This window comes from Fukomys damarensis, unplaced genomic scaffold (genome assembly GCF_012274545.1).
Source record: "Fukomys damarensis isolate Sample0158 unplaced genomic scaffold, DMR_v1.0_HiC HiC_scaffold_31, whole genome shotgun sequence".
In the NCBI taxonomy this organism is placed as follows: Eukaryota; Metazoa; Chordata; class Mammalia; order Rodentia; family Bathyergidae; genus Fukomys; species Fukomys damarensis.
In genome coordinates this window covers 24,728,833-24,751,842 of record NW_022900943.1, presented here as the reverse complement: position 1 = coordinate 24,751,842, position 23,010 = coordinate 24,728,833, and the positions used below count along the sequence as shown (strand labels likewise).

At 33.6% G+C, this 23,010-nt stretch overlaps 1 protein-coding gene across 5 annotated transcripts in view; it reads right to left on the bottom strand.

Annotated features, from left to right (window-relative positions):
- Window positions 1-23,010, bottom strand: part of Vps13a (vacuolar protein sorting 13 homolog A) — a 228,418-nt gene that overhangs the window by 99,797 nt on the left and 105,611 nt on the right. For all 5 annotated transcript variants that reach the window (XR_004514896.1, XR_004514897.1, XM_033757746.1 and 2 more), the window contains exons 38-45: window positions 22,215-22,432; window positions 21,198-21,430; window positions 8,205-8,297; window positions 7,422-7,778; window positions 6,319-6,420; window positions 4,446-4,604; window positions 4,033-4,288; window positions 2,583-2,743 (exon numbers count right to left, since the gene is read on the bottom strand). Coding sequence is in view for 3 of the 5 variants with exons in the window: in XM_033757746.1 (XP_033613637.1) it covers window positions 2,583-2,743; window positions 4,033-4,288; window positions 4,446-4,604; window positions 6,319-6,420; window positions 7,422-7,778; window positions 8,205-8,297; window positions 21,198-21,430; window positions 22,215-22,432 (1,579 nt within the window). In the remaining 2 variants the exon portion in view is untranslated. The remainder of the gene's footprint in view (window positions 1-2,582; window positions 2,744-4,032; window positions 4,289-4,445; window positions 4,605-6,318; window positions 6,421-7,421; window positions 7,779-8,204; window positions 8,298-21,197; window positions 21,431-22,214; window positions 22,433-23,010) is intronic.

Below are 23,010 nucleotides of genomic sequence, written 5' to 3'. Positions count from 1 at the left end.
TTAAGTTGCAATTAAGAGGAGAATGCAAATAATTCAAAAGAGGGGAAAAACTGTTTTACTAAGAAACAGATAAAAAGGTAACCTATCTAGGAATCAATAAAATACAAGTTAAAATAATAATCACATACAGTAATTACATTCACACTAAAAGACTGGCAAAATCAGAAGTCTGGCATTTTAACAGTTACAAATGATGAAAATAGCACACTCATACATTACCAGTAAAAATGTAAATAAAAAACTTTAGAAAATAATTCAGAAAAATCTAGTAGAATGGAATTCACCTTAGCGCTTAGCAATTATTCTTGTTACATACCAAGGGAAATATTTATATACGTGTACCAAAAGCCAGTCATGTTCACTACGACACTGATTTTTAAGGGAAAAAAGAGAATCTAATGGATAGTGAAATTATTAATAAAAATTTCTTAAAATTAACATATTCATGTAATATGCAACCATAGCTGAAAACACAAATAATACATATTTAACAGATACGCTCAAGAATTTTAAATATATAGGAAAAGAAATATATTATGTCATGTCACTATAATAGTATTTTTTTTCTAGGAAAGAAAAAGAGGGAATGCAGACTGCAGAAAGCGAAATAGGTGACTTCAAAACTTTTTTTTAAATTTTTAAGGTAAAATTTAAAATGTCAACATTTGTTATAATCCATATGATGGATAGTCTATACTATAAAAATTTCTCAATAAAAAATACAATTAAAAAATGTTTCTACCTTTTCTTTCCACAAAGGGGAGGGGGAAAAAGAGGCACAGGGGAAAAGAAAGAAGGGAATGCAATTAACATGAGAAAAAGAAAAAAATGGAAAGAAAGTCTTTGTAGATAGGGATTGGTGGAGGGGTTGCTGGGAAGGCAGGGGAATGGAGAAAATAATAAGAACCAAGATGGATTATGTTAAGTGTAAATTTCCAATTATGAATATCATATTGTATACCTTAAATGTACCAATAAAAATTTTAAAAAGTAAATAAAAAATATGGTGGTTTGCTTCCCAGTGGGAAAAGAAAAAGGTTTCTAAAGAAAAGAGGCTGTATCAAACCAGAAATCAATGTTCAGAAAATTCAAACAGACATAAAGTATAAGTTTTACAACCAAGTTTTAAAAATTTTAACCATAATTTCAAATAAATTTTATATTCAATTTGTCACTGATATAAACTTTCCTACAAGATCTCAAAACTGTTAATACTCCTCATGAACATAAATGTAAAAGTTCTAAACATAATTTTAGTAAAACAAACACAACAGTATACTGACAGTTTGATAATACTTCATGATCAAGTAAGACTTATCCTTAGAATGTAAGGCTCATCTAACGTGTAAAACTCAATGTAATTCACATTAACAAAATTTTAAAAATTATTTCAATAGTAAAGGTAAGAAAAAAATAAACAGATTGAAAAAGATGAAGAAAAAATATATTTGCTAATATCACAACTGTTTATATCTACAAAACTGTCTCACCTATTAGAACAAATATATGTGTCTAGCTAGCAAGGTTGTAAACACAGGTGAATATAAAATTAAACTATATTTCTAAATGCTGGTAGTGCAAAATCAGAAATTATAATTTGAAATACATTTTATCCAAAGTTCTAATAAAAGAACTGATAATCTGATTCTAAAATTTAAATGAAAATGGAAAGGACCTATCAGAGCCAAAAGAATAAACTTGTACTACCTAATTTCAAGACTTACATTAAGATAGTAATCAAAATAGTGTAATACTGGAATAAAGATAAACAGATCAATGAAACGGACAGAGCCCAGAAAAAAACCATCAGTATATATGGCAAATTAATTTTTGATAAAAATAGCAAGGCAATTCAATAGGACAAAGATAATCCGGGTTGGACAACTGAGTAACCATATGTAAAAACCTGAACCTCAATCCTTATCTCTTGACATATAGAAAAGTTCACTCAAAATGGAAATGTGATACCTCAATAAAACAGATTAATTCTCAGGAAATACAACTTGCTTCATGTAACAATACAGAAATTGATACGAGATTTTACTGAATGAAAGAAGCCATTTTATTCTGTATTTCAATACACTTATTTAAAATTCAGGAGTAAGTAATTAATGTATAGTGAGAATAGATCAGTGGATGTGCAGAAATGGGAAAGTAGCAGGAGGGGAAAGTTTTTTTGAGTAATAATATATGTGAATATATTTAAATACTTTGAAGGTTCATAAGTGTATTACTGTGTTAAATATATGTAGTATATTATACATTTCTCAATAAATGTCATTCTCTAATAAAATTAATAATCTAATAAATAATTTAAAATTTCCTACCATAAAGAGACATATGTATATTTTATCAGAGAAAAATGATGTACAAAGATATTTTAAAAACAGTCCTATAAAAAACTGTGAAATTTTCCCACTAGTTATATTTCAGTAGCATAATTACTAGTCATGAGATGTTCTCTCTGAATATTAGCTGGATTTCTACTACAGTTTTTAATTTTTGGGTAAGAATCTATTTTTAAAGTTATTAGTTCATTGACAGTTATAATAAAGCCTGTCTTAAAATTGATGCCTTCATACCTGCATTGGTGAGCGGATTGTTACTTTCTTACTTCCTTCCACTGCATCAATCTGACAAACAATAGACCTTTCAACTCCAGATTCTCTGTGTCTTACAGTGTATAGACGGCGTCCCACTTTTGTTAAAGAAATCTTATCAGCAGTAGAGTGGTTGACAGGTGCTAAATTAAAAACAGTTGAAAATTTTTATTATAATCCACTATATATTAATTTTAGGTACATGGTAAATATTAGCTGATGGTCTTAAACATAATTAGGTCACTGAAGTCTTTGGATGTAATCCATACAAAGGGATACTTTAAGAAGCCACCACTTACTTCCACAGTACTGACATAAAATCTTCATACCATTTTACTAAAACAAAAAATTTTAATTGAAAAAAACCATTCAGGAGTTGAACCTAAAATAATAATAAAACTTTTAAAAACAACGGAGTAATGAGAAGCATTAAAAAATTCAAGAACATTGATCTATGGTTTGCTGTCATAATAACCAAAGTCTAATACTTTCACATATTGGCAAATACCAACCTAACTGTTCTTCAGTTTTTAATTTTTTCATTTACCTGTGTCACTTTTTAGATGTATCTTGGATTTGGTTATACAAAATTTTGAATATATATGCCTAATAGACACATTATGTTGGGGTAAAATTACTTATTTGTATAAATTTTACTCACTCCTACATCCATATAAATGTCAGTTCAAAAGCAAAGCAAAACAAAACAAAAAAAACAGAGGTAAATCGGTAAAAAGAACATTGGCAATGCTCTGACTATTCCTGAAACACTTGCCACACATTATTTCCTTAATAGGAGAACTAGCTGTTTTAGCAGCCTGCATCCCTATTTCTAATTATCCTTTAAATAATGCTCTCTGTCTCAGTAATTAAATGTCAGAATATCAGAAAGTCCTACTAGTAAGGTTTTAGGTTATTTGATAAATTCATAATGGCTAGATTTTCTGATAACTTAAGAATTTATATACTTTTACCTCCCATACAAATGAAAAACTGTGGGTCAGAAAAGACAAAGGAAAAAACCTTTACTTAAAAACCATGTACAAATCCCAAAACCATTTGCACAGATTCAAACTTTTCTGAATTCATTCATCTACAAAATTGGTGGAATATCTACCAAGTTATATCATATGTGGTTAAAACATCTATTACCAATATCTATGATACTATAAAAGCTGGATGAGATCTAATATTTTTCTTCCCCATAACAGCACATGCTCTCACTAATGCAGGAGATTATAGTAAGGTCAGTATTTGGAAATACAAAAACTTACTGACAAAACGAATCAAAGCACTGCAAAGGGAGGGAGGCTGCCAAACCTATTACAAAAGAGACTTAAAAGGAAAACAAATCAATACTAATATACTACAAATGGGTACTATGGCATGCAAATGTAATTAAAGCTTCAAGAAGAGGAAATACAAAACTTACTAAGAAGAATGAAGAAGAGTTTGCTGCTTAAACTGGTCATTGCACTAAAATGATCATTGTCCTTAGTTCCCACATAATCCATACTTAAAGTCTCTTCACTTTTCAATATATATGATTTTGCCATAGACACATTCAGTACGTTAAAAGCATCACTTGGTGAAACTGATATAGTAAGTCCAAGAGAATTCAAAATCATAAATGGTGCTAGATCCCTTATGAAGACTGCTGAAGATCCAGAAGCAGCTTCTGTAAATGCCTAGTAAGGGAAAGTTTCCTTAAATAAATGTGGAAAACTAAATGATAAGCAGAATACTAAGGGACACATGACAATTAATGAAGTTAATGATAGATTTACTTACTTAAAGGGTCAACATAGAATAGTATCTCAACATTTAAGGCTTCAAGTTTCTTACCTTGACTAAATTATTTAACATTACAAGGCCACACTTGGATAATGTAATATTTAATTGGTCTTTTGAATAGAAACTGATGACAGTTTTATACTCTGGCACTTTGTAGTTTTCCTCTTCAGTATCAGACTCAACTATGGCCTTTTTGGCTTTCTTCTTCATCTAAAATGATAAATAATTGACATATAATAATTTGCATCTAGGAGCACATTATCACTCTTTTTTCATAGTTAAAAAAAAAATTAGATAAATTTCAATACCACTGGAGAAAACAATTTAAATATTATGTGCTTCACTGTCTCTGCCATAATGAAATGAAATACCTGGATGTGCCAACTCAGGTCACAAAGGACAGGGGCAGTACTATATTACAAAATAATTTCTCATTCTCAGTGATATGGCAAGCACAATTTAAGAAAAAAATCTTCTAAAATCACTAAATGTATGTGAGATTTGAATGTAAATTAAAAGCACATATTTCACAAAAACACAGCCAAGAGTACTGTAAAGTAGTCCTTTAGTCATGCAAATAAAGAACAGGAACCTAAGGACTCACAAAGTCAGACAACAGGAGCAGAACAGTGTTATAAACACAGGACTCCTAAATTTAGAATTAACAGATCCACTGCATGTGCATATTCACCTAAAAACCACCAATGGAATTTTTATTACAAGTTCTTCATCTAAAATATCTAGAAAATGAAATTATTTACTACAGTTATAGGCACACATACTAAGCTAGGGAGTTTTATTGTTACTTTAAGTCGCTTTAAGCCCCTGAAAATTTTCAGTTTGAGTCAATCATTATCAAGCAAATACCATGCTGGCAATATTGTAATCTCTTGCTTTAAGAAGCACAACTTCCATTTAAGGGAACTGATTCTCACAGTTACATAAACTCATAATATATTTTAAGCAAATAATATGTCTCCTAGATAGATAGATAGATAGATAGACAGACAGACAGACAGACAGACAGCCCCTTCAAAGAACAAAGAAAACTCAGGATAGACCACAACCTACAAGAGGATGACAGATGCTAATAAATGATATTAGCAATATAATATAGCAGTTAAGAGTGGAGACTGAAGCTGAATTTACATTCACCTCTTCCATTCTGTAGCTATTAGTATACTGTATTACTTTAGGGAAGTAAGTCCATTACACTCTCTAGTCTTACTCCCTTCATACGTTCAAATGCTGATTAAAAACTAGGTCTCTTAAAGGGTCTGTTGTAAGTTTTAAAGCAAAGACACATTATTCAGACAAATGTCTAGTATATAATTCACATTTTTGAATTGGGTGTCTATATTTGGGGGAGCTGATTTTCTTGAGTTCTTTTTTTTGAGACAGGGTCTCACTATGTAGTTGAAACTGACCTGGAACTCACTATGTAATTCAGGCTGGTCTCGAACTCACAGCGATCCTCCTGCCTCAGCCTCCCGAGTGCTGGGATTACAGGTGTGTGCCACCATGCCCAGCCTTTGAGTTCTTTATATATTCTAGATAACTGTCCTTTGTCTGAGGACATTACACAATTATTTGTAGCAGGATAGCTAGCACTGGTCTTGGACTTCAAAATTATACGCAGATGTCAAATACAGACTCTTCCTCATGATGAGAAAACTTCAACATCGCTGTGATTCAAACTGAAGTGTCTAAATGGGACAGCCTAGATTTTTGAAAAAAGTTTTCAGACTTCAGACATACAGTACTTTGATGGGAGATATTGGTAAAGAAATTGTACATATACAGAGGCAGACTGTTTATAGGAAAACTGTATCTCCTCAAATTTGTGTGAAGCTAAAGCTATGAAAATACTCTTCTCACACTCACACACACACACACACACACATGAAAATAATCTCTCATATACCTTGATTCCCAGATTCCATGGTCTAAAATCTTCAGTCTGATCAATTTCTAAGGGTTCAAGCAAAGGTTCCCATACACCAAACATTTCATTGTAATAATGAACCTAAAGAGAGAATTTTTATTTTTAATGAAGCATCTGTTAATTTCTAAAATTATCTTCCATGCTGCCCCTCCTTCCCCACAAGCCCTTTCAGCTATGCTAGTTGCACGTCATTCAGTGCTTCAAATCTCTCAGCATTTTCATCACCTGGATAACCTCACAGTTTCTGTACTTGTCTTTCACAATTTAGTTCAGATAATACCCTCTTTTAAACATCTTTCTTGGACTTGTAGACTAAACAACGTATCAGACAGTATGTTCATCTATCACATATTACTGACATTTTAAAACAAGTTCCTCCACTGACTAAACGCCCTTGAGGACAAGTACTGTATGATTTAATGAATGCTTTAAGGCTTCTCACCAGGTGGACATCCTAGATGAAATCCTCTTCTAAATATCAGAATTATAAACTGAATACAAAATTGTAATCTAGTTCAGCAATGGTAACTGTTAGTGCAACTGTATCAGTGCACTTAAATAACGCAGAAGCTTATAAATTTTTATAGTCACTCTCATAACATATCAGATTAGATTTCAATATATATATATATAAGGTCAAGTCATTTAAATCAAAATACATTTGAAAATAATTGTATGTGGATCAATTCTGAAGCAAAACATTTTTGTTCTAATTGTTTACATTACTATTTGAAGAGAGTATCCAAGTATTCAAAAATTTAGTCTTTTAAAGGAAAAAAGTCATTCAATTTTAATTCTTAAAAATAGGAATTCTAAACCCAATGAACATATTTTATATAAAATCAACTGAAATATACACAATGTGGATATGTACTCTAAAAATAAAAGTACTATACACACATACAAGAAATCACTCAAGAATACACATTTGTAAACTTCATTTAAAAAGTTACAAAGCCACCATTTTATTATAAGCTGAATTAATATAGCTCAGTAAGATTCCCACAATATTCTGTATGGCACCGTTATCAAAACTAAAAAACAAAACAAAACAAAACAAAAAAACCACCAGATATGCTTACTTCTAGCTCAAGCTGACAATGGAGATTTATTAATGTGCTCCAGTTTTTGCCTTCTCCTGAAAAACGTGATTTTGCTAAAAGCATAGGCACTGTCCTATGGCCAATTCCAGCTTCCAGAACTATAAAAATAGAATCAATATTTATTTTCATCATCTCTCCATTGGGTAACAATTCAGCTGTAGGAGTTATTTTTTCAGTTTCATTTGATTCTTCAAGGAACCACATTTTTAAATTCTTTGTATCCTTCTTTTCCCATAGTTGTGCTACAGAAGAAGTGGTTTCTTTTGGGATGGCTTCCTTAGTTGTATAAAGCGCTGAAGTTATAGTAATCATGGTATTTATGATAACTGGTGAAACCTACATGGAAAAACATTTATTTCAAAATATACGAATTACATCTGGTGAGTAATCGTGAAGAATTAATATTGAACATTACCATTACAAGAGAGTAGATAGATACAATTTGTTACCTACACAAAATATGAATTACCATAACTAATTTCAATTTTAAAAATATTACACTAATTTTGTAAATATTAAACTATAATTTTAACTACACAATCAGGATATTACATATAACTACAAAAGCAGTTACATGTCAACAACAAAAATACCACATTCATTATAAAAATGTGAGTTAAATATTTTGAAAATTATGTCTCATAAAAAGTTTTAAAAATAAATTCATTTTATATTTAGTGATCATAAGACTTGCTATTATAATAATTTCTAGGTTTTACTAATTTTTAAAAAGTATACTAAAGATCTGAATGATTAACTTACCTTTAGTGTAAGTGATTTTACTGATATATCAATCACTTGTGGATCTGTACCTATCTGAGTAGCCTGATAAAACAAGTCACAGGGCTGTAAAACCTGCGATACAAAAGACAATAGCACTAAATTAACATTCAAGCAGTAATATTTATATTTAGTGACTTTCCTAGTAATAGCTATGTTAAATCAAAGTTATTAACAGTAAGTACAAAAACAAGTGACTCAACAGATTCCTTAATTATTCTCTATTCATTCTTTATAATAGAAAGTATTAGTACTACTGGCAATAATATTAATATAAAAGAAGTAAGTAGAAACACCCCTCCCCAGTCCCAGCATCTACTTGAGGAAGCACTGGGGATCTAGATATCCCACATTCAACATCTATAAAATGAAGAAGTACTACATATCTTTGGGATTAAAATATTTAATTGGGCACAGAAACATGAGCATAGAAAAGTAAGGCCAACTACTAATTTGATCAAAATAAGTCAGTCAATACATGTACCACTGATGATCAACTGAATAGGAGCCATTCTTAGCTCATTAGCCTGTTGGCACATGGTGAAACTGTGAGTCTTAGCTGGATTTATGACAGCCACCCTGTAACATAGCTCCCAGTGATTTGTACATTGAGTCAGTGTTGGTTATGTAACCAATAAAATACAGAGGGGTGGCACCCCATTGCTGAAGCTATATTCTCAAAGTCACTGCAGCTTCCATTACTGGTGATACATTTCTTCTTCTCTTTGGTTGTTCACTCTTGGCAGAAGCTATGTCATAAGCAGCCCTACTGCACGGTGAGGAAATAAAGTCTTTTGCCATAAGCCACGTAAATGAATTTAGTGGCAAATCTTCTAGCTCAAGGAAATCTTCAGATGATGAATACCCCAGGTGACAGCAGAAATGAATTCTAACCTGAATCATTCAGCTAAGGGGCTCCTCGATTACTGATCCTTGGCATCTTTGATTTACAATGCCCTAAGATATTGCATTTTTCCTATTTTTGTTTTTCAATGGTATTCTGTTGTAACACACTTGTTCTGCCTAGTATATCCTAATCATTATCATTTTATTTCCTCCTGAGGGTTGAATGTGTAACTAATGGGCTTTACCTGAGAAGAGATGTGCTCAGCTGAAGTATTCACGGGAAATACCACTCAGACCATACAAAATACTAACAAGCAATGTGGAAGGGACTATTAGATGAGAACAGGTGTGTTCAGGGTGGATGTGGCCATTGATGGCAGGTACTATCAAGACACATATTCCTAGGAAAGACCACTGACTCCAAGAATTTTAGAGGTTCAAGAGAATGGCACTGGCATCAGCAAGTCTTGATGACAGTCATTTTTATTGACAGGATCCTGAGGCAACATGTGGCATCACAAGCCAAGGGACAGGGAAAACAGGTGTATATGTCTCCATGTTTCTTACACATGCTTAAATGTTTGGAAAACATATAATACTTTGATTTTATTTAACTTTGCTAAAATACAATTTATCAATTCATTTGTAAAACTGAACTGAAAAAGTTAACGCACATAGGAAAAGTTACAAAAGGCAAGGTAATAAAAAATTTCAAATACATTTAACTTTAAAATAATTTTATAACATAATTTTAAACAAAATGAATTTTCCCCATGGTAAGCAGAACTCTGCCTTCTAAGTGCCCGTGACTCATGCCTCTCCCAAATGCAAAATATGTTCATTACCTAAGATTCCAAGAGTCTCATTTAATTAATCCCCAAATTCATTATCTCATCATCTAACTATATCTCACTAAATATTTCCAACTCTATCTCTGTTGTAAAAGTCCAGAATCCCAACTATTTTTCATCAACCCAAAGCCTAAAATCTAAATCTGGTCCAGGTGCTAATACATAATATAATTAAATATAGTTCAATTCGGTAAGTGTAGCTATAAAGGAAACAATTTGTTTTTTTGTAGAATCATGAAATGAAGATGATTTACTTGGCCTCACCAGTTACAAAATAAAATGGTGGAACACATGTAGGATAATATTTACATATATTCCAGTTCCAATGGGAAAACAAAAGAATAAGGAACCATTAGTAGTCCAAAGCAATTCTAAAATCTAACCAGACATTAGTTTCTTGATTAAGTTTCCAAGCCTAGGAAGAATTCTCTGTATTTCTCAGCTCTACCCTCTAAATCACCTTTCCTTTTTTATAAAAAACAGGAGAATCTGAGTTAGTAGTTTCATCAACCTGTCCCCTGTAAGTAGAATTTTGGGAATCCAAGAGTCTCTATTTTGTAGTCCAAGCTCTTTGTATTTTTCTCTGCTACAATAATTTTCTAAAGAATTCTGAAGAATATCTGTGGATTTCATAAGGATTTACTCCATTAAGCCAAAGCACACATCTTTCTGAAATTATCTTGTCTTCCTGATGAGGTGACTAAGTAGTGACAAGGCTTCCTACAGACCATCTGGATTAAGATGTGAAATGCATCTAATCTCCTGAAAGGATCCTTTGTGTGACTAGACACTACTGATCTTTTGATTTTTCTTAAGTTTCAGAAAAAAAAAAAATCACACAATCTTCTCTGAAATATACTTTTGGCACCATTTTTTTACTTTTAGCAGCTTTTACCATTTGGAAAGGTTAAGAATTATCAATATCATTAAATACATTAGTAAGGTAGGATAAAAATATAAAGTAAAAAGGACACAAAGAAACTGAAAATTTAAAAAGTATGCTTAAAAAAGCAAAAGACAAGTCCAATTTATTTTTTTCCTTCTCTCAAAACAAACCTAAACAACACCTTCAACCACAAAGGAGTTTGCCCATTCCCTTTTTACTTACAAATTATTCCCTTTCACACATTAAAATGGACCATCCTTTTGAGATTTCCCACATTAATAGATCATATCTCACTATGGGTGGGCCATCTTCTCTCACCCATGAGAAAAGACCAAGACTACAAATTGTTAAAGTCCTCAGATTTTCAAAACCCAAAACACAGAAGAAATCCCAAGTTCCCACCTACGTATATTACACTTTTCTTTGAGCACCCACACTCTGCTCTTGAGTGCATGCTATATCTACCTTTAATAAATCCTTCTCCTGTCTTTCACTGACATCTGCTAAGAATTCCTTTGCTGGGACAGAGTAGAAGGCACACTTACAAACTTATTTTAAAAGTGTAAGTTAAGTTCTTTATTTCAGCCTCAGGGATCTTCAGACCTAGCCCTGTGACATTAGTTTGTTTAACTGTTCTTCCCACAATTTATCTCTCCTGTAAGCATTTATTACCAATAGCAGAACACCATGCAATTTGGCAATCTCTTTAGCTGTATACACAAGAAGTTTTTCACAAGTTCCTTTCCACATAACTACAAGACAAATTTTGCGAAGTGTTCTGACATTATGTATTCCTCCTTCTCCAAGTTTCCAATGACATGTACCTTTTGTCCTCCTGGTGAACCCTCACTGGCATCACATTACTACCATGAGTGTGTTTATCATTTAGGTTTATTTGACCCTTATCATCAAAAGTCGTCCACCTTTGCCTACCGACCAATTCTAAAGTTGCTTCCACATTTAATTAATTGTTGCAATATAGCTATGTAAAAATCTAACAGGTTAGTTTAGTTTTCTACTACTGTGTAACAAATTTTCTCAAACTTACTTATTTAAAACAACACAAATTTATTATTTCTTAGTTTTATGGGTAAGAAATCCTGCAGAAATCATGGGCAGACCAGTAATAAATGGCAATGGAGATGTGACTAGGGAAAAATTTGCTTTTGAGTTTTAGAATTCATTTCTGACACTAAAATGCCAATGCCTGCTATCAGCCAGGGATTACGTTCTGTTCCCACTGTTGGCTCATAGGTTTTCCCAAGTGGCCCACTCCACAGCACTCCACAGATCCTTCAGGGGCAGCAGCACATCTCTTTGATGCTTCATCATCTTTCAACCATCTCTCCAATGTTTCACCCAGAAAAATGTCCCTGTGCGTATTACAAAATCAACGAAATAGCAACTGAATGGCAGAGGGAGACAAAAATCTTAGAAACCATTTTGGAATTCTACTTACTTACACTAAAGAAGAAAAGTAAATCAGGAAAAAAAATCTAAAACCATCCTCCAAAGAAATCACACAAAAATAAATGAGTAAAACAAACTCTTGAATGACCTGAAATTCAGTGTACTATTTCTTTAATCTTTTATATTACAATACATAATGCTAGATTATCAACATAAAATTTATCTTTTCATCTTGAGAAAGGCTAAACCAAAAGAAAAAACAAAATACAAATATATATAAATATTTCCCAGAAACAAATTCTTCTGTCCAGTTAAATTCTCTAGGGCTGAATATGCAGCTAGCTTTTAAACAGGAAACGTGTTCATGCCAAAGCCACATTACAGTAAAATCTCCATAATACAGTTCATATAATTCAACCTGTTATAGAATTTAAAAAAAAATGAAATGATAACTAGAGCCACTGTGACGTTAGTGCTATTTCAATTATTTCTTCCTTCATGCTCCTCCACCCCTTACCATAACAGTCCCTTTTTTTGTATTATTTTTATTATAGAGGCTGCTCGTTGTTTACTATAGATTCTGCCTCCCCTTCAAAGAAGCAACCTCAAAAGCTTTACAGAACATTGAGAGAGACCTAATGAAAGCTCACTATAACATTTTACCAAACTAACTTGGTAGTAAGAGGTCTCCATTAAGTTGAAGATCACTTAATAACAAGAGAAAAGGTAAATATATGAGCATTTATTTTGGGGTTTGGGAAAATATGGTGACAGAAACCTGTGCACTCTGCAACCCAGGATTTCTGTATATGCAGTTCCTTCTTCCTGAAACACACACTCATGAATCCCTCTGGCCCAAGTTTAACTCCCAAGTTTAATATGTATTCATTCTTCAGGTATCAGCATAATTGTCACCTTCACTAAGAAGCCTTCTTCAACAGATAATTTATGTTCTTCTATTGCAGAATCCTAAAATATCCTTAGCAAACAGAATAACAGAACAAATGAAAATATCCTCAAATACAGTACTTTTTGCTTCTTTATTTTTTTGAAACATGGTCTCACTATGCAGCCCAGGCGGGCCTCAAAGTCAAAGCAATTCTCCTTACATTAGCCTCTCAAGTTTTGGGATTACAGGCATATGCCATAATGCTTGGCTTCAAATATAGTATTCATCCATAAATATAAGGTGGGTATTCTTACAAATCTATCAAAAACTCACTGGAAAGCGGGTGTTGTGGCACATGCCTCCAATTCTAGAACTGCCAAAGATGAGAGGCAGGAGGACTGCTGAAAGTTCAGGGCCAACCTGGGCTACATATGGACTTCAAGGCCAGCCTGGACTACAAAGTGAGACACTGTCTCAAAGACCAAACAAAACTCTCTAATTGTAATTTATCATAAGAATAGGAAAAACTATTTCAGTTCTTTCAATAGCGATGCCAAATAGGACATAATATAATTCCATACTCATTCAAGATCAAGATTCTTTCACATATGAGTTTAGATATGAAAGACAATTTCTCAAGATAATAAAGCTTTTATATGAAGAATCACAAGCAAACTTTATATATAATAATATTTCTTTTAACAATGGGAACACAAGGATAGATTCTTACTGCTATTCAAGGAACAAGCAAGAGTAAGAAAGGAGATTACGGCATGCCAACTGACTGGTAAAATAGGCATGACCTATTAATTATAAGATCCTGGACACACACACTGAACTGTCCTTGAAGCCCCACACATGGACTTTTTGTGAAAACTCGAGTACCTTTTCAGTAGGATGGGCCTAGACTTGGCCTCAACCTGAGGTGTGGGATCCCAACACTGCCTCTTAGGATACGGATGTTGAAATTCTTGTGAGTTTCCTCAAGATTTAGACAGCATAAAAGGACATATCAAAGTCATGAAGACTTTGGTATCGTATTTTTCTATGATAGCATGTGATGTGTTTCCCAGATGCTGTGTATACTTTCATCTTTACTCATCCTCTTTTTCTATTTACTCAGCGCAAGCTCACTCTGTAGAGCCAGTTTTTCTCCCACTCATCACTTTTACTTTCTTGAATAAGCTTTGCTATTGCTTTTTGCTAGTTTCATTCAAATCTTTGTTCAATATGAGGAGAACTTGGAATCTAAGTCTCAAAGGAGAGCGAGCATCCCCAAACCTGGTAATGTTTAGTTGGCGAAGCACTTTTTAGAAGCAAGCTATCCACTAACAATATGACATACAAAAAGCTGACATAGCAATACTAATAGCAGCCAAGCAGCCTTTAGGAATCACTTCTTTAAGAGATAAGGAGTCAAATCTGCTGAGATTTAATAATTCCAATAAATTTCAAAGGCTAAAAATCAGAGTATAGTTATAGACCACAGTAAAATTAAGGCAGAAATCAGTAAGAAATATAATTAGGAAAAAAATTCCAAATATCCAAAAATTAAAAACCAGTTTTTCAAATTCATGGGAAAAAGTAAAAAATAGCAATGAGAAAATATTCTAATGGAATATTAAAAGTACAACACACCAAAATAAGTAATGTGGGTGAGGGTCGTATTCCAGTGGAACAGTATGTGCTTAGTATGCATGAGACCCAAACTTAGATAAATAAATAAAGAAATAACCCTAGTAGATACAGATAATGCTGAACATACAGGGAAAATTATAGCCTTAATGCATATACTAGAAAATGCAGGCTGAAAATCAACTACCTCAGCATCTACAAAGTCAAAAAAAAGGGGTTGTGGGTGTAGCTCAGGGTAGAAAGTTTACTAAGCATACACAAGGCCAAGGATCCAATCCCCAGTATGTGCTACGCAGCCCTCCCGCCACTCACAAAAGAAGCTGGAAGACTAAGAATTTAACAACAACAACAACAAAACATAAATAACAATAATAATAGTGAAATGTACAATGAAGAGGATCAATTTTAAAAATCCTGATCCTTGCCTGGGCCTGGTGGCACATGCCTGTAATCCCAGCACTTGGGAGGCTGAGGCAGGAGGATTGCTGAGTTCCAGACCAGTCTGAGCTACAGAGTGAGTTTCAGGTCAGTCTCAACTACATAGTTAGGGCCTATCTCAAAAAACTAAAAAAAAAAAAAAAAAAAAAAAAAAAAAAAAAAAATTCTGATTCTTTAGGAAGACCGTATTTGTTGTGTTGATGTATAACTAAATTTTGGCCAAAGGAATCTGAGCAAAGTGGTATGTGCAACTGTCTTGTGTTGTTAGGGAGAAGAGGAACTCTTTTATCCCTTCCTTTTCCTCTCTTTACCACCACCATCACTCACTGCCAAAGATCTATAAGGTATACATACTGTAAACTATCTCTGAACAAACAGGTTAAATTACATACTATGAATAGCAGAAAAATATAAAAAGACTTTGATTTCCCTATTTTATATCATAACTACTATGCCATATTCCTAGAAAGAACTATAGTTCTACTATGATTTGTAGAGTGGGGTAATACCTCTAATTATAGCAGCCTATTTTTGATCCTAACTGCTACAAACATTCATACCTAGAAATTGGCAATTTTGCAAAGTGAACCATACCTGTGACTGATTTAGCAACTGGATACATAAGGAATATTACAAAATACAGTAATATCTTAGTTCACAAAATCTTCTGCAACAAAAGCATTTGCAAAACTTTGTTTCCTTTCCCAAACTCTGGTAACAAACAGCCATCTTCCCCTCACAACACAAATGCAGCCACCTACCTCAAAATCATAAAACAAATTAAATTCATAAACGGAAGTACCACTGTACTAAACTGGTGACCCTACGTACGATACAGTAAAGTATTCCACAAAACCACCACTACTAATGCTTAGGGAAGGCAGACCATGCATTGAAAAAGGGATCTAAAAAATTAGCCAGACAGGTTTGGAATATTTAGAATGTTGCTGTGTATAAGCTACTTTTTCCTGTTCTTCGCAAAGTCTTGTAAGAAGGAGAAAGGAAAACAAGCTAACACTGAAGAGAGACTCCAGATATAAATAGGAGTCTAGGGAAGAGATAAGACTGTGTCTTCTAATCTTTCTCTGGCAACTGATGGCAAAAACAGACAGGGAAACTTGTTTTAAAAATTAGATTATGGAAGAGGAAAATGGAGGAGTGGCGATTGGCAGCAAAATTCAGCCTAAGACCTGGAATCCATAAACTGGAAAATAACAACTTGGCTAATAAAAAAAGCGACGTACATCATCAAGTGTTTGGGAAGTAAATGACAGGAAAAATTAGAAAGCTAGGATAGTTGGAAAGATGGTCGGCAACACAGAGAAAGAAGGAAACAATCTGGACTCTACCTGCCATGTGCTTCACAGAGAGTGGAAGATCACTCCCTAGAAGTAAGGGCTCCTAGTGCTACCCTCCCAGTGACTGGGTGAGAGACAGTCATGGGAAAGAGCCACAGGCAGACATGGGGCTAGAAAAACCCACGATGTTTAAGCTCAGGCCTGGAAAGACACAGGTCCCACCCCCATGGTGGGAAGCTAGGCCCAGAAAGTACTGGCATTAAGCACTTGAACCATTTCCTGTAGCCTACGTCTAGCACAGATTGGAGGTCTGACTGACTTCCCGATCTCCCAATATGAGCTGAGACGTTGCCACAACCTGGAATAAAAAGGGGGTGTCTCTGGAATAGGGGTTGTACCTTACAAACCTATGGGCCCTAAGGTGAGGTGGAGAAAATCATAACTTGCTGTACTCTAAAACTGTGGGTACTGGAAGGAAACCATTCATTCAAAAATACAAAGAATTTTTTTCTACTTTTGGAACCCTTACCCTTCTTTCTTCTCTTATTTCTTCTTCACTGGTTTATTGGGGATTGAGAAATTTTCATTTATCCTTTTTTTTCTTCCTTTTAATTTTTGTTTTTATTTCCCATATTCTTTTTTCTCCTTTTCTTCTATGTTCTATATTTTCCATATACTTTTTCCTTTCTTCTTTTGTGTTCTATTTCTCATTTTCTTTTTACCTTTATCGAATTCCAGAAACAACCTTCTACTCCTTAGTAGGATCCTTCCTGTCACTTTTCTCTCCTTCTCATCTCCTACTGTTTCATTTTGTTTCTCTTCTTTTCTTTTTTCGAGACAGGGTTTCACTATGTACTTCAGGTTGGTCTTCAACTCACTATGTAGCCCAGGCTGGCCTCAAACTTGCAGTGATCCTATCGCAGCCTCTGCCTCAGAATTCTGAGATTACAGGTATGTAGACTATGGCCAGCTCCCAGTGTTTAACTTTTCAAATTTTTCTTCTTGTATTCTCCCATTCCCACCCCTATATATCTTTAATAATATAAACAGTAATCATCTTTAGATAGTTAACCTGTTATTAGTGATGAATTTTTTTCTTTAGTAGAAGTATAGTTGTCACATTTAGTAGATATTTGTGGTATGTCAATATTTGGTTTATTTAATGTTTATAGGTTTCTTTTCTAAGGTTAAAGGTGGTACACTAATAGTTTTTATGGTATGTCAATATCCAGTTTATCTCAGATGATATTATTGTTGATCTTATTAGGGCCAGTTGTTATTTTACACTGTTACTTGTTGCTACTAACTGGTTTTCTCTGTATGGCAATACCCAGATTACCTCTGTGACATTAACAGTACCAGGGTTCATTCCCAGAGAACTGGGTTCTAGGCTACTTAAATTGCATTTTCCACTCCCAAATTAAGAGAGATGGTGGTATTTTGGGACTATGGTTAGCCATGTCCTGATTGCATCACTGAAAAGCACACAAAAGAGGTCTCCATACTAGTAACAAAGTCTTTGCAATATAGGCTATCGCAGACCTATGCACAACAAAAGAAACAAAAAACAATAGAAATACGAGAACACAAGGCAACAAAATACCTCCCAAAACTCCATTAAGGAGGTGCAGAGCAAAAGCCATACTGCCAAATTACTCGAAAGGATAAAAGAGGAGATTAAAAAAGACCAATAAGGTGCTGGGGTGGGGGTGACAAACGATATAACCAAATATATAATGGACATAATAAAATGATGAGGGAGCTTACAAAAGACACTAATAAAAAACTAGCTAAAGACAGGAATGGTGGTGCAGGAGGCTGAAGTAGAATTGCCACAACTCTGAGGCAAGCTTGGGCTACATAGTGAGTTCAAGGTCACCCTCAATTAGATAGTGAGACCTTATCTCAAAATACCAAAATAAGTTATCTGAGCTAAACAAAATGGAACCAAACATAAATGACAAGTTTAGCAAAGAATTAAGAGTCCATGAGCCAGGTATGGTGGTGTGCACCTATCATCTCAGCACTCAGGAAGCTGAGGCAGGAGGATCACCATGAATTCGAGGCCACCCTGGGCTACATACTGAGACTCTGTCTCAGAAAAAAAGTAAATAAATAAAAGAAACCAAACAATAAAAAAAAAAATTTGGAGTCCATGGAAAGATTCCAAACAGAAACTCAGATTAAAACTTATTTTCAAAGTACAGGTAACAGAAACAAACAATGGAAGGACAGAATATCAGAATTAGAGGAAAAAGATGCTTTCAAAGACTAATTACTGAGAAATACCTTAAAAACAAGAGAACATGAAAAATGGAGTTAAAGACATCATATAGTGAAGTCATCACTATATGATACCTATATCTGTATCATCATGTAGTGATACAAGCATACATTTATAGCAGCATAAAGCACAATAGCTAAATCTTGGAAGTGGCCCACATGTCCCTCAATGAATGGATAAAGTAAATATGGTATTTGCATGCAACGGAATACTACTCTGGCATACAGAATGATAAATTTGAATCATTTGCAAGAAAATGGATACACCTTAATATCATAATGTTAAGTGAAATAAATCAGACACATGGTTTCATTTATAAGAAAAATCCAAAATATAAACACAATGGTACTTCAGTTAAAAAAACTTAATTTGTTTTACTATCTTGGGGAAGATGGCTGCATTTGTGTTTGTATGGAGAAGATGACTATGGTCACGTTTATCACTTGATATGGAGTTTGCACAAGGAAGCAAAGTTTTGCCAAATGCTTTTCTTGGAGATACAAACTGCTTGCAAGCAGAATAAGAGATAATATGAAATAGTGACACAAATCTTTTGCACATAGGAAGTGGACCAAGAGATGGAAAGAAGGGGAAGGAATGTAATGGAGGGGATAAAAAATAAGAATTAAGATGTGTGATGTACACGTACCACGAGTATCATTTTATTCTTCTTGTATAGTAATAGAAGTTTTGTCCAAAAACAAAGTCATTCAGAATAAAAAGTATATTCTCCAACCTCTATTGTGATCATACAGCTGTGTTTAAGCCAAAAAGATGATACCAGAAAAAAATATATATTAAAATTCTATGTCATCATTTAAGAGAATTAGTATGCCTTCCATACCCTATTTACTTTCTTTCCTTAGTGATGAACCATTAGCCTTGCAAACCAGGGCAACAGTTTATTTTATACCCTAACTAATATATATTATTTACTTAAAACAAAATTACAGTTTATATTTTTATTTGATAACCTATAGCGTATAGTACTCCTTTAGTAACATGGACATTTTGAGTATTTTAAAAATTACAGCCAATTTTTAAAGATGAATCTTAGAAGTTTTGAAGAGGAAGGAGGACAAATAGTTGCTAGAGAATAAATTTAAGTATGTGAAAGCAAATAGTTGAAGGATGAAATAAATTACATAGTGTTATGGCTTATATCTAGATGTCCCCTCAAAGCCTCCTGTGCTCATAGGTGGGGCTTTTCAGAGGTGTCTGGATCTATGGTGTTAATGTGTATTAAGAGTATAGGAATATGAATTAAGGGAGTGGTAATCAAATGAGTCCACTGACTGGATTAGCACTGTTCTGGGTGTGGGTAATGGGAAGTCCCACCCTGGGTGTGAGTAGCACTAACTACTAAATTTGTAGCCTGGATGGAATACAGTAAGTCCCTGACTTGGAAACATTCAAATTGTGAACTTTCACAGATATGAGCATTACAAATATTACATTACATTTGCATTACAAATATTCACAGATGTAACAAATCATGGAGGTAGCTCACCCTAAACCTAAATCCCCATTTTAAGGTAACTGTAAAAATAGTTTACAGTATTTGTGTGTGTTTTGTTTCTTTTAGGCTTTATATTGTATATTTGTGTCAAAGGTATATAAGACCCTGACGGACTTAAGAACAAATCCGACTTACAAATGTTCTCTGAACAAAACTCATTTGTAAGTTGGGGATTTACTGTATAAACGGAAAGATGTAATGCAAGTTGGCTGCTTTTTCCTGCCTACTCTGCCAAAGACTGTTTCTCCTCTGTGATGCCCCTCTGCCATGCTGCCCTGCTTCAGAGCCAGGTGACTGGATGGAAACCTATATAAACTGTGAGTTAAAATAAACCTGTATAAACTGTGAGTTTCCTCCTTTAACTTGTGGTGTTGATACTATGCCCTAGCAATAAGAAAGTAAGACACATGGAGACTATCAAAAACAACTTATCTAAGCAAAAGCATCCAAATAACAAAATAAATTAAAACAATAAAACTGAAATAGCAATATTAACTGGTAGAAAGTCTTAAAGATCAAAGAACAGTTTGAAATTGATATGGTTAAAAAGTCAGAGTAAGATCTTAGTTGAAAAGTGTCAAAGTGAAACCAACTTCTTGGTGAGATATTTCTACCAACACAAATGTTGAAGAGCATCTAGAGAAAGAGGAATTTGAAAAAAGAAGAAGCAAATTATATTATGTACAGGTACAAATTCCCTATGATGAATGTTATCATTATATACATTATATCTAAATGTATCAATAAATGGTTTGCAAAAAAAAATCTAGTACAATAGCATTTTAAATGGGGCTAAGCAAAAAGAAAAATATTGTGCACAGGAAGGTTAGAAAGAATGCAGGTAATTTACATTGCCTAATGTGGTATAATATAGCAAATTCAAAATGCCTTACAATTAAGCTGATAATAGTAAACTCACAGTAGCAACTCTGCCTTTTCTTTTGACTGGAAGAAATGGGCATGCTCTGACTTGGAGATCTTTAATGGCGGCAGTCATTGTACTGTTTTCAAGGTCACCTTTACAGCAAATTTCACATTGTGTTGTAATGACTAAAGCAGGAGCATCATTACTTGTCATGTCAGCCACAAACACAATTTCTGGATTTTTAATAAGAATGTTAACTTCCCATTTTTCTGATTCCTGTAAAGGCACTAAAATCAAAATTAAAATGTTTTAATATATAAACATTTACTATATAGAGTACTTTTGAATAATTTACTATTTATAAGAAAATGTTGCTTCACTCTAAGTAAAAGGTAAAATTAATGAATCTTAGAACTTAAAGGAATCTACTACAACTCTCTTCTCTGTGGTTCTGGAAATAGAATCCAGAACATAGGGCATGCTAAATACATACTCTACCATTAAATTGCACCTCTTTGAATAAAGAAGTTACAGGCATAATAACATTTTAAAAGATGGAGGGAAAACTCCACTAATGAATAGCAGAGCTGGAATCTAATCTAGCAGTTTTCAACTCTTAACCTGACACTGTACTGTATCACAATGAATGAAAAATATAGAAAGATAATAGAAAAACTGTATGTCAAGTTAAAAGCTACAAATAAAAATAAATGAATTCCTTAAACTAAAATACTATCTTTAATTATAAAAATGAGTCCTTGTTTCATTATTCCCCTTGCTTGTTTTCTTGTACCAGTAAATTTGCTCAAATTACCACCTGTAGAAAAATACAATTAGTTATCCCAATGTAGGACTCATAATTTGGAACCCAATATATATTTGTACTTTAAAAAAACTGTAAACTACATATCCTCCCAGAAAATACATTAAAAAATTTTCTCCTCCAGTGAAAAAATTAAGATTTTAATTTATTAATGTATTTACTTTTATCTTATCTGTGGCTAATCCAAGTAAAATGTTGATTTAGCATTTCAATAATACAGATATCAAATAGTTTAGCTGATAACTAACCTTCTTCCTTAGTAGTCCATGTCTGAACAGTGTTTTCTACAATGGTGCCTGTGGTATAGGCCTCAAGAAAGACATTGGCAACAGTCAGCAGAAACTCCACACTTGCACAAATATACATTTCTTGAAAGATCGCGTCGGTTACAGAACCATCTCTGACTTTCCTGTACTTTACATCCATCATGTCCTTTTTGTCAAACCCGACAGTTAGTCCTATCATTCTGAAAAACAATGAATAACAATTCCTATGTATAAGTAACTTACAAACAACCAAATACTCAATAAAACTTAAGAGGTTTTTTATTCTTTTTGCTGAATACAAACAAGCATTCTTGAAGGCCTGTCTTGCAAAGTCCTCCAAAAAATGGACTTACAAACTTTTGGAGCATAGCCATTTCATAAATTGGAAAATGTATTTTTAAGAAATTATTAGTTCTGAATATCAGCTCTTTTTTCTTCTCAATTTTTATACATTTCTCATTTAACTGCATTATTTCTATTTATTCAACCTATTAACCAACTAGCTAGTAGGAACAGCACCTAACTGAGCCAGGACATTTCAAATTTTATTTAAAATGAGTACCATGACTTGACTGAAGTGAAGCTTTGAAGATCCCAAGATGTATTAAGAAATTGAAATGCAACTTGGGGAACGAAGTGTGTAACATATATCAACCATTTTTTAAGTAAAAATTCAGAACTAGTCATGGTGGTGCATGTCTATAATCAATTGGGAGGCTAAAGCAGGAGAGAGAAAGAGAGGGAGAGGGAATGAGAGGGAGAGTGGGAGGGGGAGGGG